The sequence below is a fragment of the Microchirus variegatus genome (assembly GCF_963457635.1).
Source record: "Microchirus variegatus genome assembly, chromosome: 23".
In the NCBI taxonomy this organism is placed as follows: Eukaryota; Metazoa; Chordata; class Actinopteri; order Pleuronectiformes; family Soleidae; genus Microchirus; species Microchirus variegatus.
Window position 1 is genome coordinate 17,080,360 of NC_139824.1, and position 20,546 is coordinate 17,100,905.

The 20,546-nt window shown below is 41.7% G+C and overlaps 1 protein-coding gene across 3 annotated transcripts in view; it reads left to right on the forward strand.

Moving 5' to 3' along the window:
* Window positions 1–12,061, forward strand: part of septin9b (septin 9b) — a 92,898-nt gene extending 80,837 nt beyond the window's left edge. For all 3 annotated transcript variants that reach the window (XM_083909392.1, XM_083909391.1, XM_083909393.1), the window contains 5 exons: window positions 2,766–2,883; window positions 6,674–6,769; window positions 6,890–6,986; window positions 9,078–9,129; window positions 10,950–12,061. In XM_083909392.1, coding sequence (XP_083765518.1) covers window positions 2,766–2,883; window positions 6,674–6,769; window positions 6,890–6,986; window positions 9,078–9,129; window positions 10,950–11,184 — 598 coding nt within the window. In that variant the 3' untranslated portion in view covers window positions 11,185–12,061. The remainder of the gene's footprint in view (window positions 1–2,765; window positions 2,884–6,673; window positions 6,770–6,889; window positions 6,987–9,077; window positions 9,130–10,949) is intronic.
* The last annotated feature ends 8,485 nt before the right edge of the window (window positions 12,062–20,546 follow it).

Below are 20,546 nucleotides of genomic sequence, written 5' to 3' on the forward strand. Positions count from 1 at the left end.
ACTTTGTTGGTTAAAAACCCTCACTGGTCCTCAGTATGCCGCAAGTACAAGAACACACACACACACTTTTCTGAAACATGAATACACAAACATGCTCTTTAATTTCAAAAACAAAGAAGAAGCAAACATCTGGCAGGAAGTGGTGTCTTCCTAACCACCGAAGAGAGAGAGTTTGTGTGTATGAAACAGATGAAACTACTGTTTCAGCCTCACATAGACATTAATACAGTAAAGTAGACAGATTACCACGTATATATATGTACATATATGTGTTCATATGTTTATTTTGGACCCTACATTAGGATCATTCTCTGTGCCTTTTACTCAGCTTCTCGTTTTGCACAGTTTGAACCCAGAGGAAACGTGATATTAGCGCTTCGCTCTGCGGTGGATGTGTTTTTCTCGTCCTCCCACATATCTCATCCTGCTTCATGAGAGAAAACATTGCACTTTGTGCCACAAACAATTGGACGTTTTAAATTTAAGGCCTGTTACCAATTATTATTATTATTATTATTATAATAGACTTCCTCCGAATACCTCTGCCATCTGACCACTGTCCAAGAATGACGGGCAGAAAAGCTGCGGTCGCTCTTTAAACTGGAAAAACATGCAGTTTTCTTGTATTGTCTTGTTTGAAGCGTGTTGAATATGTGTTTGTCGAGGCTCGGGTATAATTTGGATGTTGGCAGTTTTTTGCTTTTAAGCTGCTTTGTGTGGTTTCAGATTGATGAACTGTGCTCACGAGGCAGAATACACTCTTGGCATCAGCAGAACCCCCCCCCTCGGTTGTCTTCTCACTACCTCATTTAACATTCCTTGCTCTCCGACTCTTTGCCAAACTGAGAGCTGGTGGTAGACGGTGGGGGTCACACTTCTCGTTTGACCTCAGAGAATATTGTTTCCTCTTTCTTTGCAAACATTTTCATTATGCCAATGTGCATGCGTGCATACATGCACATGTATTGACCATAGGATGCATGAGTGTCCGGTCATGCATATGATGCAGCTCTGCATGTAAACAAATGCAGTTACATCCTTTAGATCATTGGCCAAGTAACACATTTCTGTTATATTTACTAGCTACCTGCTTATTACCAGCTTATAACCCAATAATACACTAAAATTTACCATATAGAAACCAGGTAAACACCCAGTATTTTTGTTTACACCATTGGTTCTCAAGGTGCAGCCCGGGGGCCAATGGCGGCCCGCAGAAACATTCCTGGCGGCCCCGCAATGAATTACAGTTGATAGTTTTAATCCAAGAGCGACTAAGCTTGTTAAATGTTTATTGGACATTACTGGATACAGACCAATAAGTGTGAACAAAAATACTGGGTATTTACCTGGTTTCTATATGGTGAATTTTAGTGTATTATTGTGTTATAAGCTGGTAATAAGCAGGTAGCTACAGCCCCCAATTACTAGCTATTTACCCAGTAAATATATGGTAACAGAAATGTGTTACCTGGTATTAACCTGTAATTAGAAGGTAAGAACAATGGCCAAAATACTCTCAGGTATCAAAACTGTGAGAACCCCTGATGTAGATGTTTAGATCGCTTATCTTCTCTTCACCTCTGTGAATTTCTCTTCATCCTTTCCCCGGTGTTTTCATCTTCTGCTCGTTGCAAAACGTCAACTGTCACTCACTGAGGAAAAAGGCAGCCAGGCCGTCTAATGCTGCTGCTGCTGCTGGCTCTTTGAACCCGGGGCTTGGCCTGGTTTGGCCTGGGCTAATTGGAGGGCAGAGCAGACGGCGTGAGGGGAGTCTTGTCTGCAGGCGACGCAGTGTTGAATCAGAGGAGAAGCTTAGAAAACAGAGATAGAGAGACATCAGGACAGAAAAGCTCTATAGAACAGTGTTGTTTTTTTTTACCAGTGAGCTGTTGTGAAGAGTGCACTTACAGCAAACATGCAAGCTTCAGGAAAGAAAGACCAATATGAAGTCTGTTAGAAAAGGGTGCATTTAATGTATTGCAGTAGACCATGATTGCCCCCTAGTGGTTGCTCTCTCCCATTGCATTCATATCCTACTATTGCATATTTCAGTGTTTCCCCAACCCTGATTCTCAGGGAACTCTGCCCTGCAGTTGACATTAGATTTTTGAAAAAAAAAAAAGATCACAAAAGTTGAAACCTGATTTTTGTAAAACATTTTTTTTTTTTTTTTTTAAACAAAAGTTGAAATATAAGATTTGAAAAAAAAAAAAAGTTGAAACTAACAAAAATGACATTACATTTTTGAAAAAAAATCACTTTAAAAAAAAAAAAAATTTAAACAAAAGTTGAAACATTATATTTTTTGGGGGGAAAAATGGACAAAAGTTGAAATGTAACTTTTTTTGCAAAAGAAAACCCACACGTTTTTTTTTTTTTTTTCAAAAGTGGAATGTTTCAACTTTTGTCCATTTTCAAAATAATCTTATATTTCGACTTGTGTCATTTAAAAAAAATGTAATGTTTGTCATGTTTCAACTTTTGTGAATTTTTTTTTTAAATGTAATGTTTCATCTGAATCAGGTGTTTTTGGAGCAGGGCAACATCTAAAACATGGCGGGGCAGAGTTCCCTGAGGATCAGGGTTGGGGAAACACTGGACTATTTAATCCAAGTCCTGCAGGAGAGAATTACTTCTATTTCATGGTCATTGTTGGAGTCACTTTCTCACAGTTCTGTCACTTGAATGAAAGCAGAAAACTTCTGTGTTCTGTGTGTGTATTATGAAACTGACTCTGTCGCACTCTTTCCTCTCGTCTCCAGTCTCCGGCCTCTGGACGTGGAGTTTATGCGGCGCCTCAGCAAAGTGGTCAACATCGTGCCCGTCATCGCCAAGGCCGACACGCTCACCCTGGAGGAGAGGGACTACTTTAAACAGACGGTGAGTGCGGTGGTGCCAGGGTTACCGTAAACAAAGGCCATCTGTGCTCGGTGCTGAGCCTGAGCCACACCGTACGTAGCCAATCCTGGGTAAAAAGTCATGCTTCGTCCACACGGAAGCATTTAAGGACTATTTATTTGGATCATTTATTTACCGAGCAGAGCGTTCCACAGCTCCCCACGTCTGGTGCTTTACAAGACGGGAAAACCAAGCTCAGAGAGCACTACAGTGGTAGTATTTTGGAATATTCATGTAGTAAAAACGGAAATATCTCAACAGATTTGTTGGTTTCACCCTCATAACTGTACCATTACTCTAGTTCCCCCAAGGCAAGGGTACCGGAAAATGGACGTTATTTTATTTTGGTCCTATTTCTAATGGACATGCAGAAATAAATAAGGACCGTACCAAATCGAACCGTTCCACTTGGTGTAAACACGCCACATGTGTCCTCTCTTTCCCCTGATTTTCCTCCTGTGCCACTTCGTTTGGTTGTGTTGATCCACGGTGCCTCTAGGGGAAGAATTAACCTTTTTTAAGCCCTGGTTTTTGTTTTGAAGTAACATAATTCACTCCCTTCTGTGGCTACACTACTGTTTTGATGGTTTCCAGAATATGTCCTGCAGTTTTCATCCACGGTCGATCATTTGTGTCTGTAGATCGATTACTTAATCCAGGAGCGACTAAGCTTGTTAAATGTTTATTGGACATTACTGGATCCAGACTAATAAGTGTAAACAAAAATACTGGGTATTTACCTGGTTTCTATATGGTGAATTTTAGTGTATTATTGGGTTATAAGCTGGTAATAAGCAGGTAGCGAGTAAATATAACAGAAATGTGTTACTTGGTATTAACCTGTAATTAGAAGGTAAGAACAATGGCCAAAATACTGGGTAATTACCCAGTAAATTATAAAGCGTTATTATATTAATGCTTAAATTACATTATATTAACGCTTATTTTAGTTAACGCTAAACTGTAGAACTGCAATCTGGTCATTAAAATGATTACAAATGGGATTTCTTTCTGGTTTTTTTTGTCCTTTGGCGGCCCTCAGTCCAATGTTGGGTTCCTAAATTGACCCTCAGGTATCAACACTTTGAGAACCCCTGCTCTAAATACTGGTCAAAATCCCCGGATTGGTTGTCGTAAAACCAAATATCACATCCTCATTTTACCGTCTGAGTCGTCTTTGTCGTCGGCCGGGGTTTATCATAATGGGAGCAGAATATTAGTTCCAGGAACCCACATCACGTGTCGCTCTGTGTTCCTTCTCTCTGGCCTTGCATCGCGGTGGTAATCTGGTTCATAGCTAACTAACCTCAGCTCCTTATCGATTGCTTTCTCCCTGCTTTACCACACACTCTTAAACGTCTCTCCTCGTCCTCGTCTCGGTGCGTTTTTACTGTTTGATAATTCTCACGTCCACAGGGGGGCGCCGTGCCACCTGCTGCCCTCCATCATTCCCTTTTACAGAGGCGGTTCTAGAGTCTGTAGGGGCCCTAACAAAATTCCCAGGGGGCCCTTCCCCCTGACCAGCGTTCATCACCATTATGTTATACATAAACTGACACCAAATAAAAATGTTATAAAACAATATAAATATATAGAACAATAAAATACTGTAAATAACTGAAAAAAACATATATAAACTGAGTAAAAAAGATATGCATTACACTGTAAATAATCCTCTTAATTTTCCAACTTGCAGAACGATAACTTCACACAGGTTAAATGGAGGTGGGGCCCCTTTAGGGGGGGGTTTCCTAGTGAGATGTCATTGCAAATCGCCCATTGTTGTTTAAAGGGGACAGGGAGGCGGCTGCTCACTGCACATTTCAGTAAAAACAGCCCTCAGGCTCCGAGTGTGGGGGGCCCCCTATCGGCTCAGGGGGGCCCCAAGCAGTTGCCTGCCTTGCCTGTTCACAAACTGCGACCTCTGCCCTTTTATCTACCCATCCCTCCTTCTTTAGCAGCTTCATTCCGTTTCAGAGAGGTAGAAGACACCACGGCCACCCCTTTTCCCCTCCTCCGTTGCCAGTAACGCCATCCAATAAGACGAAGGCGGGGATCGGAGCAGACCCTGGCGGTGAAGGGAAGCCACAGGGCCTGTTGCCCAATCGTTTTGGTCGGCCACACATGGCTCCGTATGACCCTGAAGATTATTGACTAAATCCTATAGTTTTTCCCCTGCAGAAGCTTGACGTGCAAACTGAATCAGAGAAGGTTTCTGGGCCTCAGTATGTGCAGCTGTGAGAGTCTGCTCGCATTCCTCTGCCCGGTCGTTGATGTGGCTTTTTCCCTCTGCACAACCGTGTCCCCGTAATGTAAGCCATGAGAAAAAGCTCTCGAGGATAAACAATGGAAACGTTTGATCGAGCACCAAGTGGAAATTGTCAGCGTGGTAAAACTGTGGGAGTCGACGGTCATTCATTAAAAGGACGTTTCTAACCAGGAGCTCGTCCGTCTATTTTCTGCCCCGAGTTTTTCGCTGTACGTTCTGAAGACGAACAGAGAAATGTTTTTTTATAAATAAACCGCTCTTCTGTTTTTCCCCTGAGAGTGGTTAACCTCCTCCTTGTGATCTCCATGTCAATATGAGAATATTAGGGAGCAGTTAGTGTCAACACCGGGCATCGAACACAACCAAGTGTTTATAGGAATAATCCAGTGGATTAGAGCGTCTTTAAGTCACGTTTCTGGTTCAAACTCACAGCTGCATACAAAGAGACTTCAGTGTTTATGTGTCAAGTTACTGTATGGAATACTTTTTTTGTGTATTTTGTATTTTTTCAGTACAATTTAAAGGATTTTGTAGGATTTTGTGTTTTACTTGAGTAAGTATTGTACTCGGTTACTTTATAAATCCTATCCGTTACTGAGTAAAAAAATACAAATTCAGCACAATGAAGACCTATAAAGGGAAAATATACACCAGAACCAGACGAATGATGCACTGGCGCGTGAACATAGAGGGCGCCAAAAGTGACGTAATATCCTGTGTCGCGCTGGGCGTGTGAGCTCTAAAAAATAGTTTTGGATTTCCGACCCCTTGTCATATTTTTACTACCCTCACACCCCAAGCAAAGTAACTAAGTAACTTTTACTTAAAGGTGAAGTAAGTGGTTTATAGTGCCATCTAGAGGAGAGGCTGAAATTTACGACAACAAGCTGCTCCTCTGCTCACCCCCTCCCTTACCTGAACGCTACGGTAGCCTCAGCCGGTCAAATGTCGTCCTCGTTGTCTTTCTCCGTGGTGCGGGCGTGCGGTCAGGTACTGGTGTTCCTTTATCAGGTGTAAAATACGATACGATTTGTTCTCTCGCGTTTGTCCTTACAGGCTCCCGTAGAAACATGGCATCTCGCTGCTAACAGTGGCTATGCAACAGCGGCCCCGCGACCATGTTATTTTACATGACTTTTTGAAACACTACGAAAATGAAACAAAAACTATTATACAGCGACTAGACAATGCAGGAGCACATAATATGTATAAAAAAGTGGATTTTGGGTCATATAAACCCATAAATACTACACAGTGTCCCTTTAAAGTACATTTCAAATGAACTACTTTTACTTCTACTTGAGTAATATTTCATCAAAGTATTGCTACTTTTACTTGAGTACAATATTTTAGTACTTTTTCCACCTCTGCTATCTACAAAACTGACTTCTACTTCAGTCCGTGCAAAATCCTCATTTCTGCTGATAAAGCACTATTTAAATTTGCTTATGTTCTTATAATGTCATGTTTATTCACTTCTTTATCCCGTTGTGTTTGCTACAGATTAGAGAAGAACTGCGAGCCAACGGCATCGACGTTTACCCTCAGAAAGAGTTTGACGAGGACGCGGAGGACAGGGTGATCAACGACAAGATCAGGGTGAGTTCACGAATGCGTGTGTTTTGCACCTCTTTTATTTTATTTAGGACGTCTTGGGACCGGAAAAAAACAACAAAACAAAAAAACAATCTCGATGTCGTTTCTGCGTTCGCTCAACAGGAAATGATCCCTTTTGCCGTCGTGGGCAGCGATCACGAGTACCAGGTGAACGGGAAGAGGATTCTGGGGAGGAAAACCAAATGGGGAACTATAGAAGGTAACGACGAGACGCAGCAACACACACACACACACACACACACACACACACAGAAATTCAGGCTAGCTTTACACGACAACGGTCTGAACACAAACCGCAAAAGTTAGCTTTGCGTTCCCACTTTTTATTCCGCGTTTAGACGAGCGTCTTTGGGTGTTAATCTGCACGCACACGGTGACGCAAAAGTGTGTAACATTTGATGTAGTATGCATGCCAGGTGGCTAGGTGGCGCTGTGAAGCACTGTCATACAACAACAGCAGGAGCGCAGGAGCGTTGAGACTTCCTTCTACTTCTCTCTAGTAGCGCCAAGTAGCAGCTAAAGGCAACTTGAACGTCCAATTGATGGATTATAATCCGACAGCCCCAAAAACGCTGTCGCCGTCTAAACAAAAGACACATCTGATAAAATATTTTGTCGGTTTTGTCGGCGTTTGTCGTGTAAAGCCAGCCTCACTCACATGTACACACAGCTTGTCAAACAAACAATAAAAACACAACATTGCGTGCATCAGTTAAAGATCAAATCATTTTATTCAACATATTGGTGTATATTTTGGACTAATGACATCACGTTTGACTCTATCCCCCACTCTTAAATAATATCACGGTGCTTGGTTAAATCATGTTATTCACACAACGCTCCGGTTCCACATCTTGAACATGTGGAAAGTTGCAAACGGCAGCTTTAAAAAAAAAAAATCTGGCCCGGGCTTCGTTGGACTGACGCACAGACATTGTGTTTACACACACACACACACACACACACACACACACCCGTCTTTGTGCGGCCGTAACCAGGGAGATGTTTGAGTCCAGGAGGAAGAGATTAAAACAGGACTGCGAGACGAAAAGACGACTCCGACACATTATTGTTTAAAGTATAAGGAATAACAAAAATTTATTAAATAAATAATAATCAACTATTTTATTAATCCATACCATTGACCATTTGTATGAGGGGGAAAAAATGTAACAAAAAGTGGATGTTTTTTAACGGTTTGCTGCTTGAAGCTGAACAGGAAGTAAGAATATATCGAATGGCCACCAGGGGGCCTGGATTAAACATTTTCCTTAGACTTAATGGTCTCAATGGCGAGTTTCAGCTTTTTTTTCAATACCACAGGATGTCAATTTTGAGGTTTAACCCGATAAAGCGATAGAAGATGAATGAACTGTAAATATATTAAAACTCTTTATAGATTTATTAAAAAACACATAAGTGAGGCTCGTAGGTCAAATCATTCAATGTCATTTCGCTGAGGCAGAACTTCTGTCTCCGTGTCAGTGATGTGCTGCAGGACAAGTGGCCTCGAAAAGAAAAATGGCTTCGTTCTTGGTTAAATCAGCAGAGAGAGAGAGAGAGAGTGAAGGACGTGGTGAAGAGAGAAAGCTTCTAGGCTTCCGTACTTGTTTCATCATAAATTAAGCCTCAGAGGAAGAGGACAGATGTTAAGACGATATATGAAAAGTTTGTGGTTGAGGAGATATTTTGAGATGGAGGTAAATATACGTTCATATATCTTGTATTTTACTTTAAAATAGTAGTAGTAGTAGTAGAAGACGTCAGCAGTGAGGTTCATTATAGGTTAGTGATGTTTTCCCTCGACGACACTAATCAGCGAGCACAGACCCAGGCAGTCGTTTCTCGCTCTCTCTCCTGCTTTCAAAGAGAATTTAATTTCCTGCCCCTGGATTTCAAAGCTTTACATAAAAAGCACTTTTTAACACTCTTGACATAATCTATAATTCAAACATGTGTTTGTCGTACTACAGCAGCAGTTTGTCGTCACGGCGAGTTTGTGAAAACGTCTCTCTTTAAGTCCTCCGGTTCACTGAAGACACTGAGACGTTTTAAATTGCTCCAAAGTGGACGAGTCTGTTATCTTGGCTTAAGAAAATGACAGTTGGGGAGGGTGCCCTTCATTTGACTCAGTGGGAAACACTGCTCTCTTGTGGCGGGTTAGGGGATTGCAAGTGGGCTGAAATAAAGAGGGTTTTTCCTCCTCGTTGCTGCTGAAAAGTCCTTCCAGGATCGTCGTTGTCGTTGATGTCTCTAACGTCCTCCTTTGTTTCTTCTTCTTTCTTTGCAGTGGAGAATATTGCACACTGTGAGTTCGCTTACCTGCGAGATCTGCTCATCAGGTGAGACTCGACCGCTAATTTATGACTTGTATCACATGTAAGAACATCAGGAATCGCTCGCTTTAACCAGGACTTTGTAACCAGGACTGTTTTAATCTGGATGTTTGTGACCCAACAACCAATGAATTCAATGAGAAAATAATCGTCAGATGAACCGATAATGAAAATGAAGGCCTCGCTTTTAAAGGTCACGTGAATCATAAAGTTTAAACTGTAAACTGTGGTCGCTGTGGATTATGTCAAGGTGGATTTCAAGTGTGAGTCACCTTTTATTCTGCAGCTGACAAAAGGTTCTACACTCTTAGAAATAAAAGTGCGAAGTCGAACCAGATAAGGTTCTTCGGCTTGTCCTCATAGGAGAACCCTTTTTGGCGGGTTCCACCAAGAACCCTTTTAAAACCCTTTATTCAGGAAAGGGGTTTTTCAGAAGCAAACGGTTCCAGGTAGAACCTCATCCCTTGTAGAAGGACCCTTTTGGAACCCTTATTTCTAAGAGTGCATGACTAAATACACTCTTAGAAATAAAAGCATGAAGTAGAACCATATAAGGTTCTTCGGGGTGTCCTCATAGGAGAACCCTTTTGGGCTCCAGGTAGAAACTTTTTATAAAGGTTCCACCTGGAACCCTTTTGGAGGGTTCCACCAAGAACCCTTTTAATACCCCTTACTCAGGAAAGGGGTTTTAAAGGGTTCTCTGGATCAAAACCCTTGAAAAACCCTTTCTTCGGGAAAGGATTTTTAAGAAGCAAATGGTTCCAGGTAGAACCTCATCCCTTGTAGTAGGACCTTTTTGGAACCCTTATTTCTAAGAGTGTATGACTAAATACACTCTTAGAAATAAAAGTGCTAAGAACCATAAGGTTCTTCGGCTTGTCCTCAGCTTGAACCCTTTTGGAGGGTTCCACAGAGAACCCTTTAAAACCCTTTATTCGCGAAGGGTTTTAAAGGGTTCTCTGGATCAAAATGGTTCTCACTGGAACCATTTGTGTACCAAGAATCTTGAAAAACCCTTTCTTCGGGAAAGGATTTTTAAGAAGCAAATGGTTCCAGGTAGAACCTCATCCCTTGTAGTAGGACCTTTTTGGAACCCTTATTTCTAAGAGTGTATGACTAAATACACTCTTAGAAATAAAAGTGCTAAGAACCATAAGGTTCTTCGGCTTGTCCTCAGCTTGAACCCTTTTGGAGGGTTCCACAGAGAACCCTTTAAAACCCTTTATTCGCGAAGGGTTTTAAAGGGTTCTCTGGATCAAAATGGTTCTCACTGGAACCATTTGTGTACCAAGAATCTTGAAAAACCCTTTCTTCGGGAATGGGTTTTTAAGAAGCAAATGGTTCCAGGTAGAACCTCAGACCTTGTAGAAGGACCTTTTTGGAACCCTTATTTCTAAGAGTGCATGAATAAATAAACTCTTACAAATAAAAGCGCTAAGTAGATGCATATAAGGTTCTTCGGCTTGTCCTCATAGGAGAACCCTTTTTGTCTCCAGGTAGGACCTTTTTATGAGGGTTCCACCAAGAACCCTTTTAAAACCCTTTATACAGGAAAGGTGTTTTAAAGGGTTCTCTGGATCAAAATGGTTCTTACTGGAACCATTAGTGTTACCAAGAACCCTTGAAAAACCCTTTCTTCGGGAAAGGGTTTTCAGAAGCAAATGGTTCCAGGTAGAACCTCAGCCCTTGTAGAAGAACCCCTTTGGAACCCTTATTTCTAAGAGTGCAGGCCTAAATCGTCACGCATGAAAACTTATTCTAAATGTAGAGTCTAACATAATGATCCAGTCAAAGTAAGAGAACATTACTTCTGCCCGTTCTTTCAGGACACACATGCAGAACATCAAGGACATCACGGGCTGCATCCACTACGAGACGTACCGCGTGCGCAGACTGAACGAGTCCAACGGCCACTTCACCCCTCACCACGTCGCCGCCGCCGCCGCCGAGCCAAAGACCACCAACGGTCAGCAGGCCGTCGCGGAGCAGCAGCAGCAGCCGAGCGCTCTGCAGGCCAACGGCGTGGCCGCTCAGCGCTCAGCGCTGTCCCACGAGATGTAGAGAGAGAGAGAGAGAGAGAGTCGTCCTCGTGGTCCCGGCGCCGCGTTACTTGTACGAGTTCAGTCGGAGACAGTCGGGCGCCAAAGATGCACACTCTCCATTTACGTGGACACGCCCACACGTGCACACAGACACGCCACTCATGCTGTGAAGACCGTTTTCCCCCCCCGTCACATAAGAAGGACTATACCTAAACACAGCTTTTTTAATTTATCAGGTTACAAGACGCAGGACTTAAAACCCAGCGTTTTTCTCTCTTTCTGTGGATCTGTTTTCTTGTCTTTTTACATCATTTTCAGCTCTCTGCTGAATGCACTCTACTTTTTTGGATCGTTAACAATTAACTGATACTTTTTCAGGTTTGATTTTTAGACAATAGATCACTATCGGTTGTAATTATGACTAAAAGAGAGCGTTCTCGAGGCTTCACTCTGCAGGACTGTCCGGATGAGGAGAGACGATTATAGAAAAAATGAAGTACAGCATATCAGATTATACCAGATCGGTCTGTTTTGTGTTGTGGTGTATAGTGCTAAATAGGGTCAAATTAGATTATAGGTTTATAGTATTAAGGAGGAAGTAAAGATATAGTAAAGACACCTCTGCACTGCAAAAATGAAATAAACAAAAAGAGCGAAATGGCAGTGTGGAAAAGCTTTGGGAGTAAAATATGTTTTCGATGTTTTTAAAACCCCCGTTATTTGTCAAATCGTCCTATCTCTGTCTATATAATGCCAATATCGTGTAACACAGTCGTACCTTGCGTTTTTACATTGCTCATTTACTGTTTTTATCGCTGTTGTTCATGGTCTAATATTATTGTATACGTTGAGGATTTGTGCAACTGCAGCCATTTTTTTTTTTTTTTTTTTTTTTTTTTTTAAATGACTGTAAACCAAATAAAAGTGATTATTTTTCCTCTTTTTGAGAAGCACACGCAGTATATAGAGTTGATTTATGGATAGGTATTTATGTTTTAGTGTAATCGTGCATAATTCAACTGTCATTCCAGCTGTTGGCCTCCAGGGGTTTATTGTTCTTTTTAGGCGTCGCCTGCACTCACACAGTCTGTCCTAACTGTTAACCTGCTTGTGAAGTGGTCCTTATTTGTCCATTCAATATTAACACGTGTGTGACTGAACCTGCCAGTAGTTTTGAGTGATTTTACGTGAGGATATTTTTGTGTCCGAGCATTTCAAAAACACCCGTAAAAATGACGTAATCGAACCATCTTCGCTCACAATTTCCTATAGTTTTTTTTATTTTGACTCTTTTAAGAAAACGATATTTCCCATTCATGCAAAAGAGGAGCGATGACTGTTGTCTTTTACCCAGAGAAATAAGATATGAGGTTGCGTTTTTTGTTTACTGTTGTAAAGTTATTGTGTAATTTGTACTGGTATCATAGATCGAGGTTTTATCTTTGGTTTGCTATCTCAAAGAATAAAAATTGATATTTTTTATTGTTTAAAAGTCAAATGTGTTTATTGTCAAAGGTTATTGAATATTTTGACTAGGTTATTTAACCCTTTAAGGTGCGCACCAAGAAAAAAGCAAAGGAAAAATGATTTCTTTGCATTTTGTATTATTTTATTTTATTTACTTACGATAACGACAATCAATATATATATATGTATATATATGTATATGTATTTTTATATATATATATATATATGTATATATACTGTATATATGTATATATATATTTTTTTTTTAAATTAGACCCTACAGTATTTCAGATACAGTCCTCTACCAAACGGTTGAGATGTCTGTTCATAATAAACCTGGTTTGCATAATTCATAAAGTACAACATTCAGAACAAGTCACATTAATTTAGTGTTAGTGAGTTCAGCTTGATGCATTTTTCATATCTGAGATACAGTGACTTAAAGGTGAAGTAAGTAGTTTATAGTGCCATCTAGAGGAGAGGCTGAAATTTACAACAAAGACCTGTTGCTCTGCTCACCCCCTCCCTTTCCTGAGCGATACGGTGTCCTCAGCCGGTCAAATGTCGTCCTCGTCGTCTTTCTCCGTGTCAGCAGATGAGGTTCGTGAGGCGAGGGAGAGGGCGGAGCTACCGCGGCCGTAGCAGACGAAGCGGAGAGAGTGGAGGCGGGACTTCCTGCTACAAGTAAAGAGACGCTTGATTTGTTCTCTCGCGTTTGTCCTTACAGGCTCCGGTAGAAACGTGTCGTCTCTCTGCTAACAGTGGCTATGCAACCGCGGCCCGCGACCATGTTATTTTACATGACTTTTTGAAACACTACGAAAATGAAACATAAACTATTATACAGCGACTAGACAATGCAGGAGCACATAATATGTATAAAAAAGTGGATTTTGGGTTATATAAACCCATAAATACTACACATTGTCCCTTTAAAGGGTTAAAGTTACAGTGTGCAAGAATCGGTAACTAAATGGTGAGATCGCCGATTGTTTTCTGTCGCATCCCATTTGACGTTTGAGTATATGTACGTTTGTTTTATTCGGTCGTGTAAAGGAGAATCTGAATTCTCAAGTCCGTTTCAGTCGGGCAGAATAAGAAAAGGACAGCAAACACAAACCCAACATGGAGGAGAAGTGAATTTGTACCTTTCACACCTCGCTCACACAGCATCGCTTTAATGGCGCTTGTCGTTTACACCCTCTCGTCGCTCACTCTTTCTCAGCTCCCCTGTTGATCGTAACGTGTCGACATTGTTGTTTTTCCCCCAAGGTTGAATGTCACCCTTTCACTCACACTGTGGCTCCTGCTGTGGCTCTTCCTCACATCTGTGTTCAGGACGACGACGACGATGACGGCGGCGGCTTAGTGACAAATGAGAAACGTGAAGGTGAGAGACAGCGAAAGTTTCAGGGTAAAAAAACAACAACAACAACAACAACAACAAAAGTGTCTACTGAACATCCACCTATCGCCGACACCTCTCTTTCTTCCCCTGGCGTCCGCCCTGAAACGTGAAGGTGAGCGATAATGACGTCTGTGACAGTGCCGTGACATTTGCCAGGTGATAAAACGACGTCTGTGCTGCTCACAAACAGGCCATGTAATAGTAATATTATATAGTAATAGGTGATAGTCTGTAACTGGCTGTAGTTGGTGTGAGTTTAAAACCATTTTATGACACCAGGACAGGTTCTTTCAGTGAGTAGAGTCCTCAAATAAATATATAAATAATATATATAAAAACAATATAAATAAAATATAAATTATTAAATAACTGTGACAGAATTATAATAATAAATATGTGTATCCTTTACAAAAATATGCAAATGTGGTGTACATTATTATTACTATTCAACAATAATGTTTAAAATATCACAATCTGAATACTTTATCAATCCCTGAGAGGAAATTTGGTGGCTTTACCTGTGTTATTATGTGGTAGCGTTTTATATGTACTTAGTATTTAGTCTCAAATGATTTTTACAGACTTAGATAGTGCTTAAAATCCAATTAATCTACTTATAAAGCGCTATTAAAACCTAAATTAAATCGAATAACGTCCCTTCCGATGTAAACCTTTTATTTTGAAAAGGTTCAGGCAGGAAGGGGCTGTCCTTCCTTGTAGCGCGGCTCTGATTGGCTGATTGGGAAAGACTCCGCCTTTTGAGGAAGTATTTAACGAACAGGTGTCGGAGTTTTCTGTAACGTCTTGTGCAGAAGATTTGATTGGAAACACCTGTCGACCCAAGTAAGCAATATCACGGTTTCTAATTTTATCGTCTCATACTGCTGCGTTTTAAAAGCGTTTTTAGTATAATTTTAGTCGTTATGTTTATAAGTAATCATTTGTTTATTTTGTCTTGTGTTGTAGAAGTTTAGCAACAGCAGCTGAGAAATACTAGCTCAAATGAAGGTGAGTGGATTAGCAGCATTAGCTTGCCGTTTTGAGCTTTAATTTGCAACACACACACAAACACAAACACACACACTGTTAACACACTTATTGTTTGTTGTTCACACCTTGCTACTTTTGAAATGCAGGTTTTAAAACGATTAAATTGTTAAAAGTTACCGAAATTGTTGGAATCATTAGCTTGAAGTAGCTTCAGGACTAGTGCGGTGCTACTACTAGCTACTGGCTCGTCTGTGGCTAGCTTGAAGAAGAAGCGTTGGTTGTGGAAGAGAGAGTGGTCTTGTTGTTGTTGTTGTTGTTGTTAGAGCTGCAACTAACGATTATTTTAGTAATCGATTAATCTGTCGATTATTTTCTTGATTAATCAATGAATCGTTTGGTCCAAAAAATGTCAGACAATGTTAAAAAACGTTGATCAGTGTTTGTCAAAGCTGGAAATTATGATGTTCTCGAAAGTCTTGTTTTGTCCACAAATCAAAATGATTGAGTTTTAATTATTTCTTTGTTTATGTGGAGCAAAGAAACCAAGAAAATTTACATTTTCACATTTAAGAAGCTAAAACAATCAGAAATCTTGTTTTAATAATGAAAAAAGCTTCAAACCGATAATCAAAATAGTTGGCGATTAATTTAGTAATCGATTAATAATCGATTCATCGATTAATCGTTTCAGCTCTAGTTGTTGTTGTTTGTTATTGTTAGTGTACTGTTGTTGTTGACCTGAAATGTGATGTTCCTATTTCTAGCTAACATTTATTTATGTTTGTTTATGTACTGCTCTTAAATCTTTTTAATAAAAAAACAGAAACTGAGAAACTTTGTTTTTACAACTGAAAAAAATGTGAAAAGTACCCAAATAAGGTACAGTTTGGTACCAAATTCCAGATTCCGATACCTTGGCTACTTAGGTGTAATTTCTCAGATTCATTCAAGACTCTTGATGAGAAGTGATAGCAGTTCATATGTGCATTACTAATCATAGCGTAGCCTGGTTAGCTTCTGCAGCATCTAGCTTTTACAGATTTATCACGTGATGTCCATGACGTCCTCTGTATGAATGAAATACATTTTAAAACTGTTTGTCAAGTGAGAAACGCACAGTTTGTTGGATTGCAGGACACCTTCAAGCTTTAATTTAACACACACACAAACACACACACACACTGTTAACACGCTTATTGTTTGTTTTTCACACCATGCTACTTTTGAAATGCAGATCTAAAATGGTAAAAGGTTACTTAAATGTTTGACTCACTAGCTTATAGTAGCTTCAGGACTTGTGCAGTGCTGCTACTAGCTAGTCTGTGGCTAGCGTTAGCCGTATGGCTAACTTGACGAAGAAGTGTTGGTTGTGGACGAGAGAGAGGCCATGTTGTTGTTGTTGTTGATGATGATGATGATGATGATGATGATGATGATGATGATGATGAAGGCCTGTAATGTAATGTTCCTAAATGTTCTATATTTATTTCTAGCTAGCATGTATTTATGTTTGTTTATTTACTGGTGTTAAATCTTGATAATAAATAAACTGAGATACTTTGTTTTACAACTGAAAAGCATTTTTAAGAGTACCCAAATAAGGTAGCTACCGTTTGGCACCCAACCCTATATAGGGCAGGCTTCCTTGGCTAGCAGTTCATAATGTGCATTACTAATCATAGCGTAGCCTGGCTAGCTTCTGCAGCATCTAGCTTTTACAGATTTATCACGTGATGTCCATGACGTCCTCTGTATGAATGAAATACATTTTAAAACTGTTTGTCAAGTGAGAAACGTACAGTTTGTTTGATTGCAGGACACCTTCAAAAAAAAAAAGGTCTCAATAATAGGATTCAGCTCTCTCTCCTTGAAACCTGCCGTCAGCACTCGGCGCTTCATCATTCAATTACTCAGTTTACCTCTTTGTGGGTCTGTGACTTATCGCAGCGTGTGCGTTGTGCTCCGGCTCTGTGTGATTTCTCTTCTAATCAAACAAGCAAAGCTAAAGGGACGGCTCAGCGTGACATGATGATTGAACCGGGCGTCTTCATCCGTTCAGACGCTTTGAATCATCAACACATTTTCCCTGTTTCCTAGTCCCAGTAAGACGAGAGTAAACAGATGCAGAACAACAGAACTGTACATCTACAACTGTGTGTGTCACAATTTTAAGTACATCTCCACAGAGCTTATAGCTCCTTCAATTGGTATAAAAAAAGATGTAAATGGATCAGCTGCAGCTCTTTCCTCCATTAAAGCTCACATAGAGTGGTCCTGTTGCACACATATGTTAGTCATGGAGGTCTACTTACATACATTAACTTGTTTTTATGCTCAAAAACCTCCTAGTTGCTGAAAACGAGCCGATAGAAATCTGTCTTTTATGACGCTGTCCACAGCCGCGATATTTTAGACATAAATCTCACCCCCAGAAGACAGAGTGTGTTGTGATTGGCCAGCCAGCGTAGAGCCTTCCCAACTGTCTTACCCGGAAGTGACATTCAGCACACCCGCTCTCAGAAGCACAGCTCCCCCCTCTGGAACGGTGGATGCACTGCTCCTCATTATCAAAACATTGTTTTAACAGTGTTTAAAAATAGCTTCTTCACGACTCCCCGCCGCAGTCCCTTTGACGACCTTTGACCCGGAGTCAGACCCAGAGTCAGAAAACACCGTCGCTCGTGAAACACCTCCACAACGGACGTTATTCTCCTTCCGCGGTTCAATGTACGCAACCGGATGTGTCCGGACTAGTGCCCGGACCGGGAGGATCCGCTGTTCAGGAGAACCGATGTTTACGTAACCGGACCGGGTTTTTTCAGAGATCTCGCTGAGCCCGAGATTACAATAAAACACAGCGTTCTCAGCAACGGCTGAACTGTTTGTTTAGAACCTTCAGGGCTTCGTAAACAAGGTAATAACGCAGATACACACTAAAAAACAGCGTTCTAGGTGCGCTTTAAAGTGTACTTCTACTTTTACCTCTTTATCCTCCAAATGAGGGCCACAGGGGGCACTGGTGCCAATCCCACCTGACATAGGGTGAAAGGTGGGGTTCACCCTACACAACATGGTCAAATTTGAGTTTACCTCATCCCCAAATCTGCATGTTTTTGGACCTCCATCATAGTGCTGCTTCAGAAATACAGACATTCATTTCATGCCAAATGTAACAGCAGGTACATCCTCAGTCTCAGCTGGATTGCGTTGCCTCATACATCACCGCTCTTCAACCCACCGCCGTATTGCTCCGCGGTGGCATGTTACCAGTGTCTCCTGGCAGGATAACAGTGATTTATGTTGCAGTCATGTAGGGACAAAGCCTGCAAGACAGTCTATTCTGCCTATTCCATTCTAATATAGTGTGTTGGTCCTCGATGGCTCATTGTCAGATGAAAAAAAAAAGAAGTATTATTACCCATTTGTGCATAAATTTCAGGACATATCAGCCCTTCCCTGTTCCCCCCACTGGCTCCGTCGTTACCAGGCAGACTCCGACCATCCAGACAGCCAATGAGCCACCAGGTCAGCCAGACAACAACCAGACATCCAAGACTTCCAGTCAGCCGGTTCACCATCTGCCTGGTAAGCCTTTCCCCGAGAAGACAGCCAACGCCTTTCTGTGCTGGTGTGGCACCAGTGGCGAGTTGTTTTTTCTCATTGCTGCCCAACACACACACTCTCACACACACACACAAATATTTCGTCAGTCTGCTTCAGAGCTACTTAGACACACGCTCTGTTTTTTTTATCTGCCGGGGTCCTCAGACCTGAGCCGTGAAAAACAACCCCAAAACAAAAGGCTGCGACCCATTTCCCAGCTGACGCACTCGCCCCCTGCCTCGCTGCTCTGTGCTACCAAAATAATCGACGCAAGGTAATTTGCCGGTAATTAATCGCTGATTGTTAACGGCTTTGCATTTATTAAAACCGTGCATGCTGTCAGTCGTCGTCTTTTTCCCTTCCGCTCACTTTCGGGGGCTAGTCGTCACCTTTCACATCGCTAACTTATCCGTGTGAAAGCAAATGTGTGTACAAGCAGACGCACAGAGTGGTGCTCTCTGATCCCGTGCCCGCTTTACCCTTCAGCGCTGCCAATGCACTCTCTCCTGGACGCGGAGCGCGGCGCCCTTGTTTGTTGTTGATATATGCTAATGTGCCACGTCCATCTGTTCGTTTGCTTAATTTGGATTTTTGCTTGTTCTTAGCCGTGTTCCCGCCCCTCTCCTGCTCCACCGTTCCCTCCCCTCGGCCCTACCCCGCGTCGAAACCTCCTGCGTCTCTCCTGCGCCGCCTCCTCGCCATCTCCGACATTGGGGGGCACGCTCGTCCGCCTGGATTGCTGCCAGCTCCGAGGTGGGTGGGGACAGTTCGGGGGTTATGTCCGTATGCAAATTGGCCTTGTTTTTGATTAAAAGACAGCTGCATATTTTCATTAAAGTCACCGGTGGAAGTAGGAGAGATGAAGTCATTCCTCTCTGGGGAGGCGGATGGTTGTTTAGCTGGAGTGAATGCTGTGGGGAGCTGCTGTTTAGTGCTGCGGAGGGTGTAAAAAAAAAAATAGTGGAGACAAAAGGGCTGCCCAGGGACTGCTTTGGGGTTTAATGGGGCTGAGTGACTGGCACATCAGTTAAGACTCACACTGATGATGCAGGGAGCATGTGAGTGTGCGTTGCATGATAACAGAAGCGATTGACAAATGAAATATAGACCCCACCAGCCTTCAAGGTGCTGCTGCTGCTGCTGCTGCTGCTGCTGCTGCTGCTGCTGCTGCTGCTGCTGCTGCTGCTGCTGCTGCTGCATGCCAAGGCAGTTGTGTCTTCTACCCACCAGTGCCAGGCAACTATTTTCTTATGTGCGATGGTTCAAAGGTGCAGTAAGGAAAACATCACTTATTGCAAGGAATTTACTTTTACTTTAAAAAAAGTTTCCACTCATTCAGTGTCAATTTTTAGTTGATTTCTTCAGTTTAAGGCTGAATTCCAATTCCTTTTCTTAACCCTCAATCTTAAAAATGAGCGCTCCCTCTAGTCCAAGTGCTGTCCCGATTCTCAGGAAAATTAAGTTGAGGGCCAAGTTTAAGGGCTGTATCGCCCTCAATATTGAGATTTTCCGAGACCACCCTTGGGAGCAAGGGCTTACCCAGAATGCATTGCGTGTTTTGACATAACAAAGATGGCGTCGAAAGCAGCGAAACGAGTACGCTGCAAATGAAGTGTTTTCTTTGTTAATAGAGATATAAAAATGATGAAAACCATTGTATTATCTTAGTTTAGGCCCATATTATGGATTACTGACGTCATTGTTGCGTAACATTTATTTTTATTTTACGATCTTTTGTCAATAGTCGGCCAGTGCGCACACGCGATGATTTGCTATGGTTTACTTTTCAATAAGCCGTGGTGTGTGGTAACTGTCAGCTGAATATTTGTATGAGTATCATCTTATAACTAACTGACAACCTAATAACTTGACTGACAAACAGATCGTAGTTGACAGACGGGACGCAGCTTTCG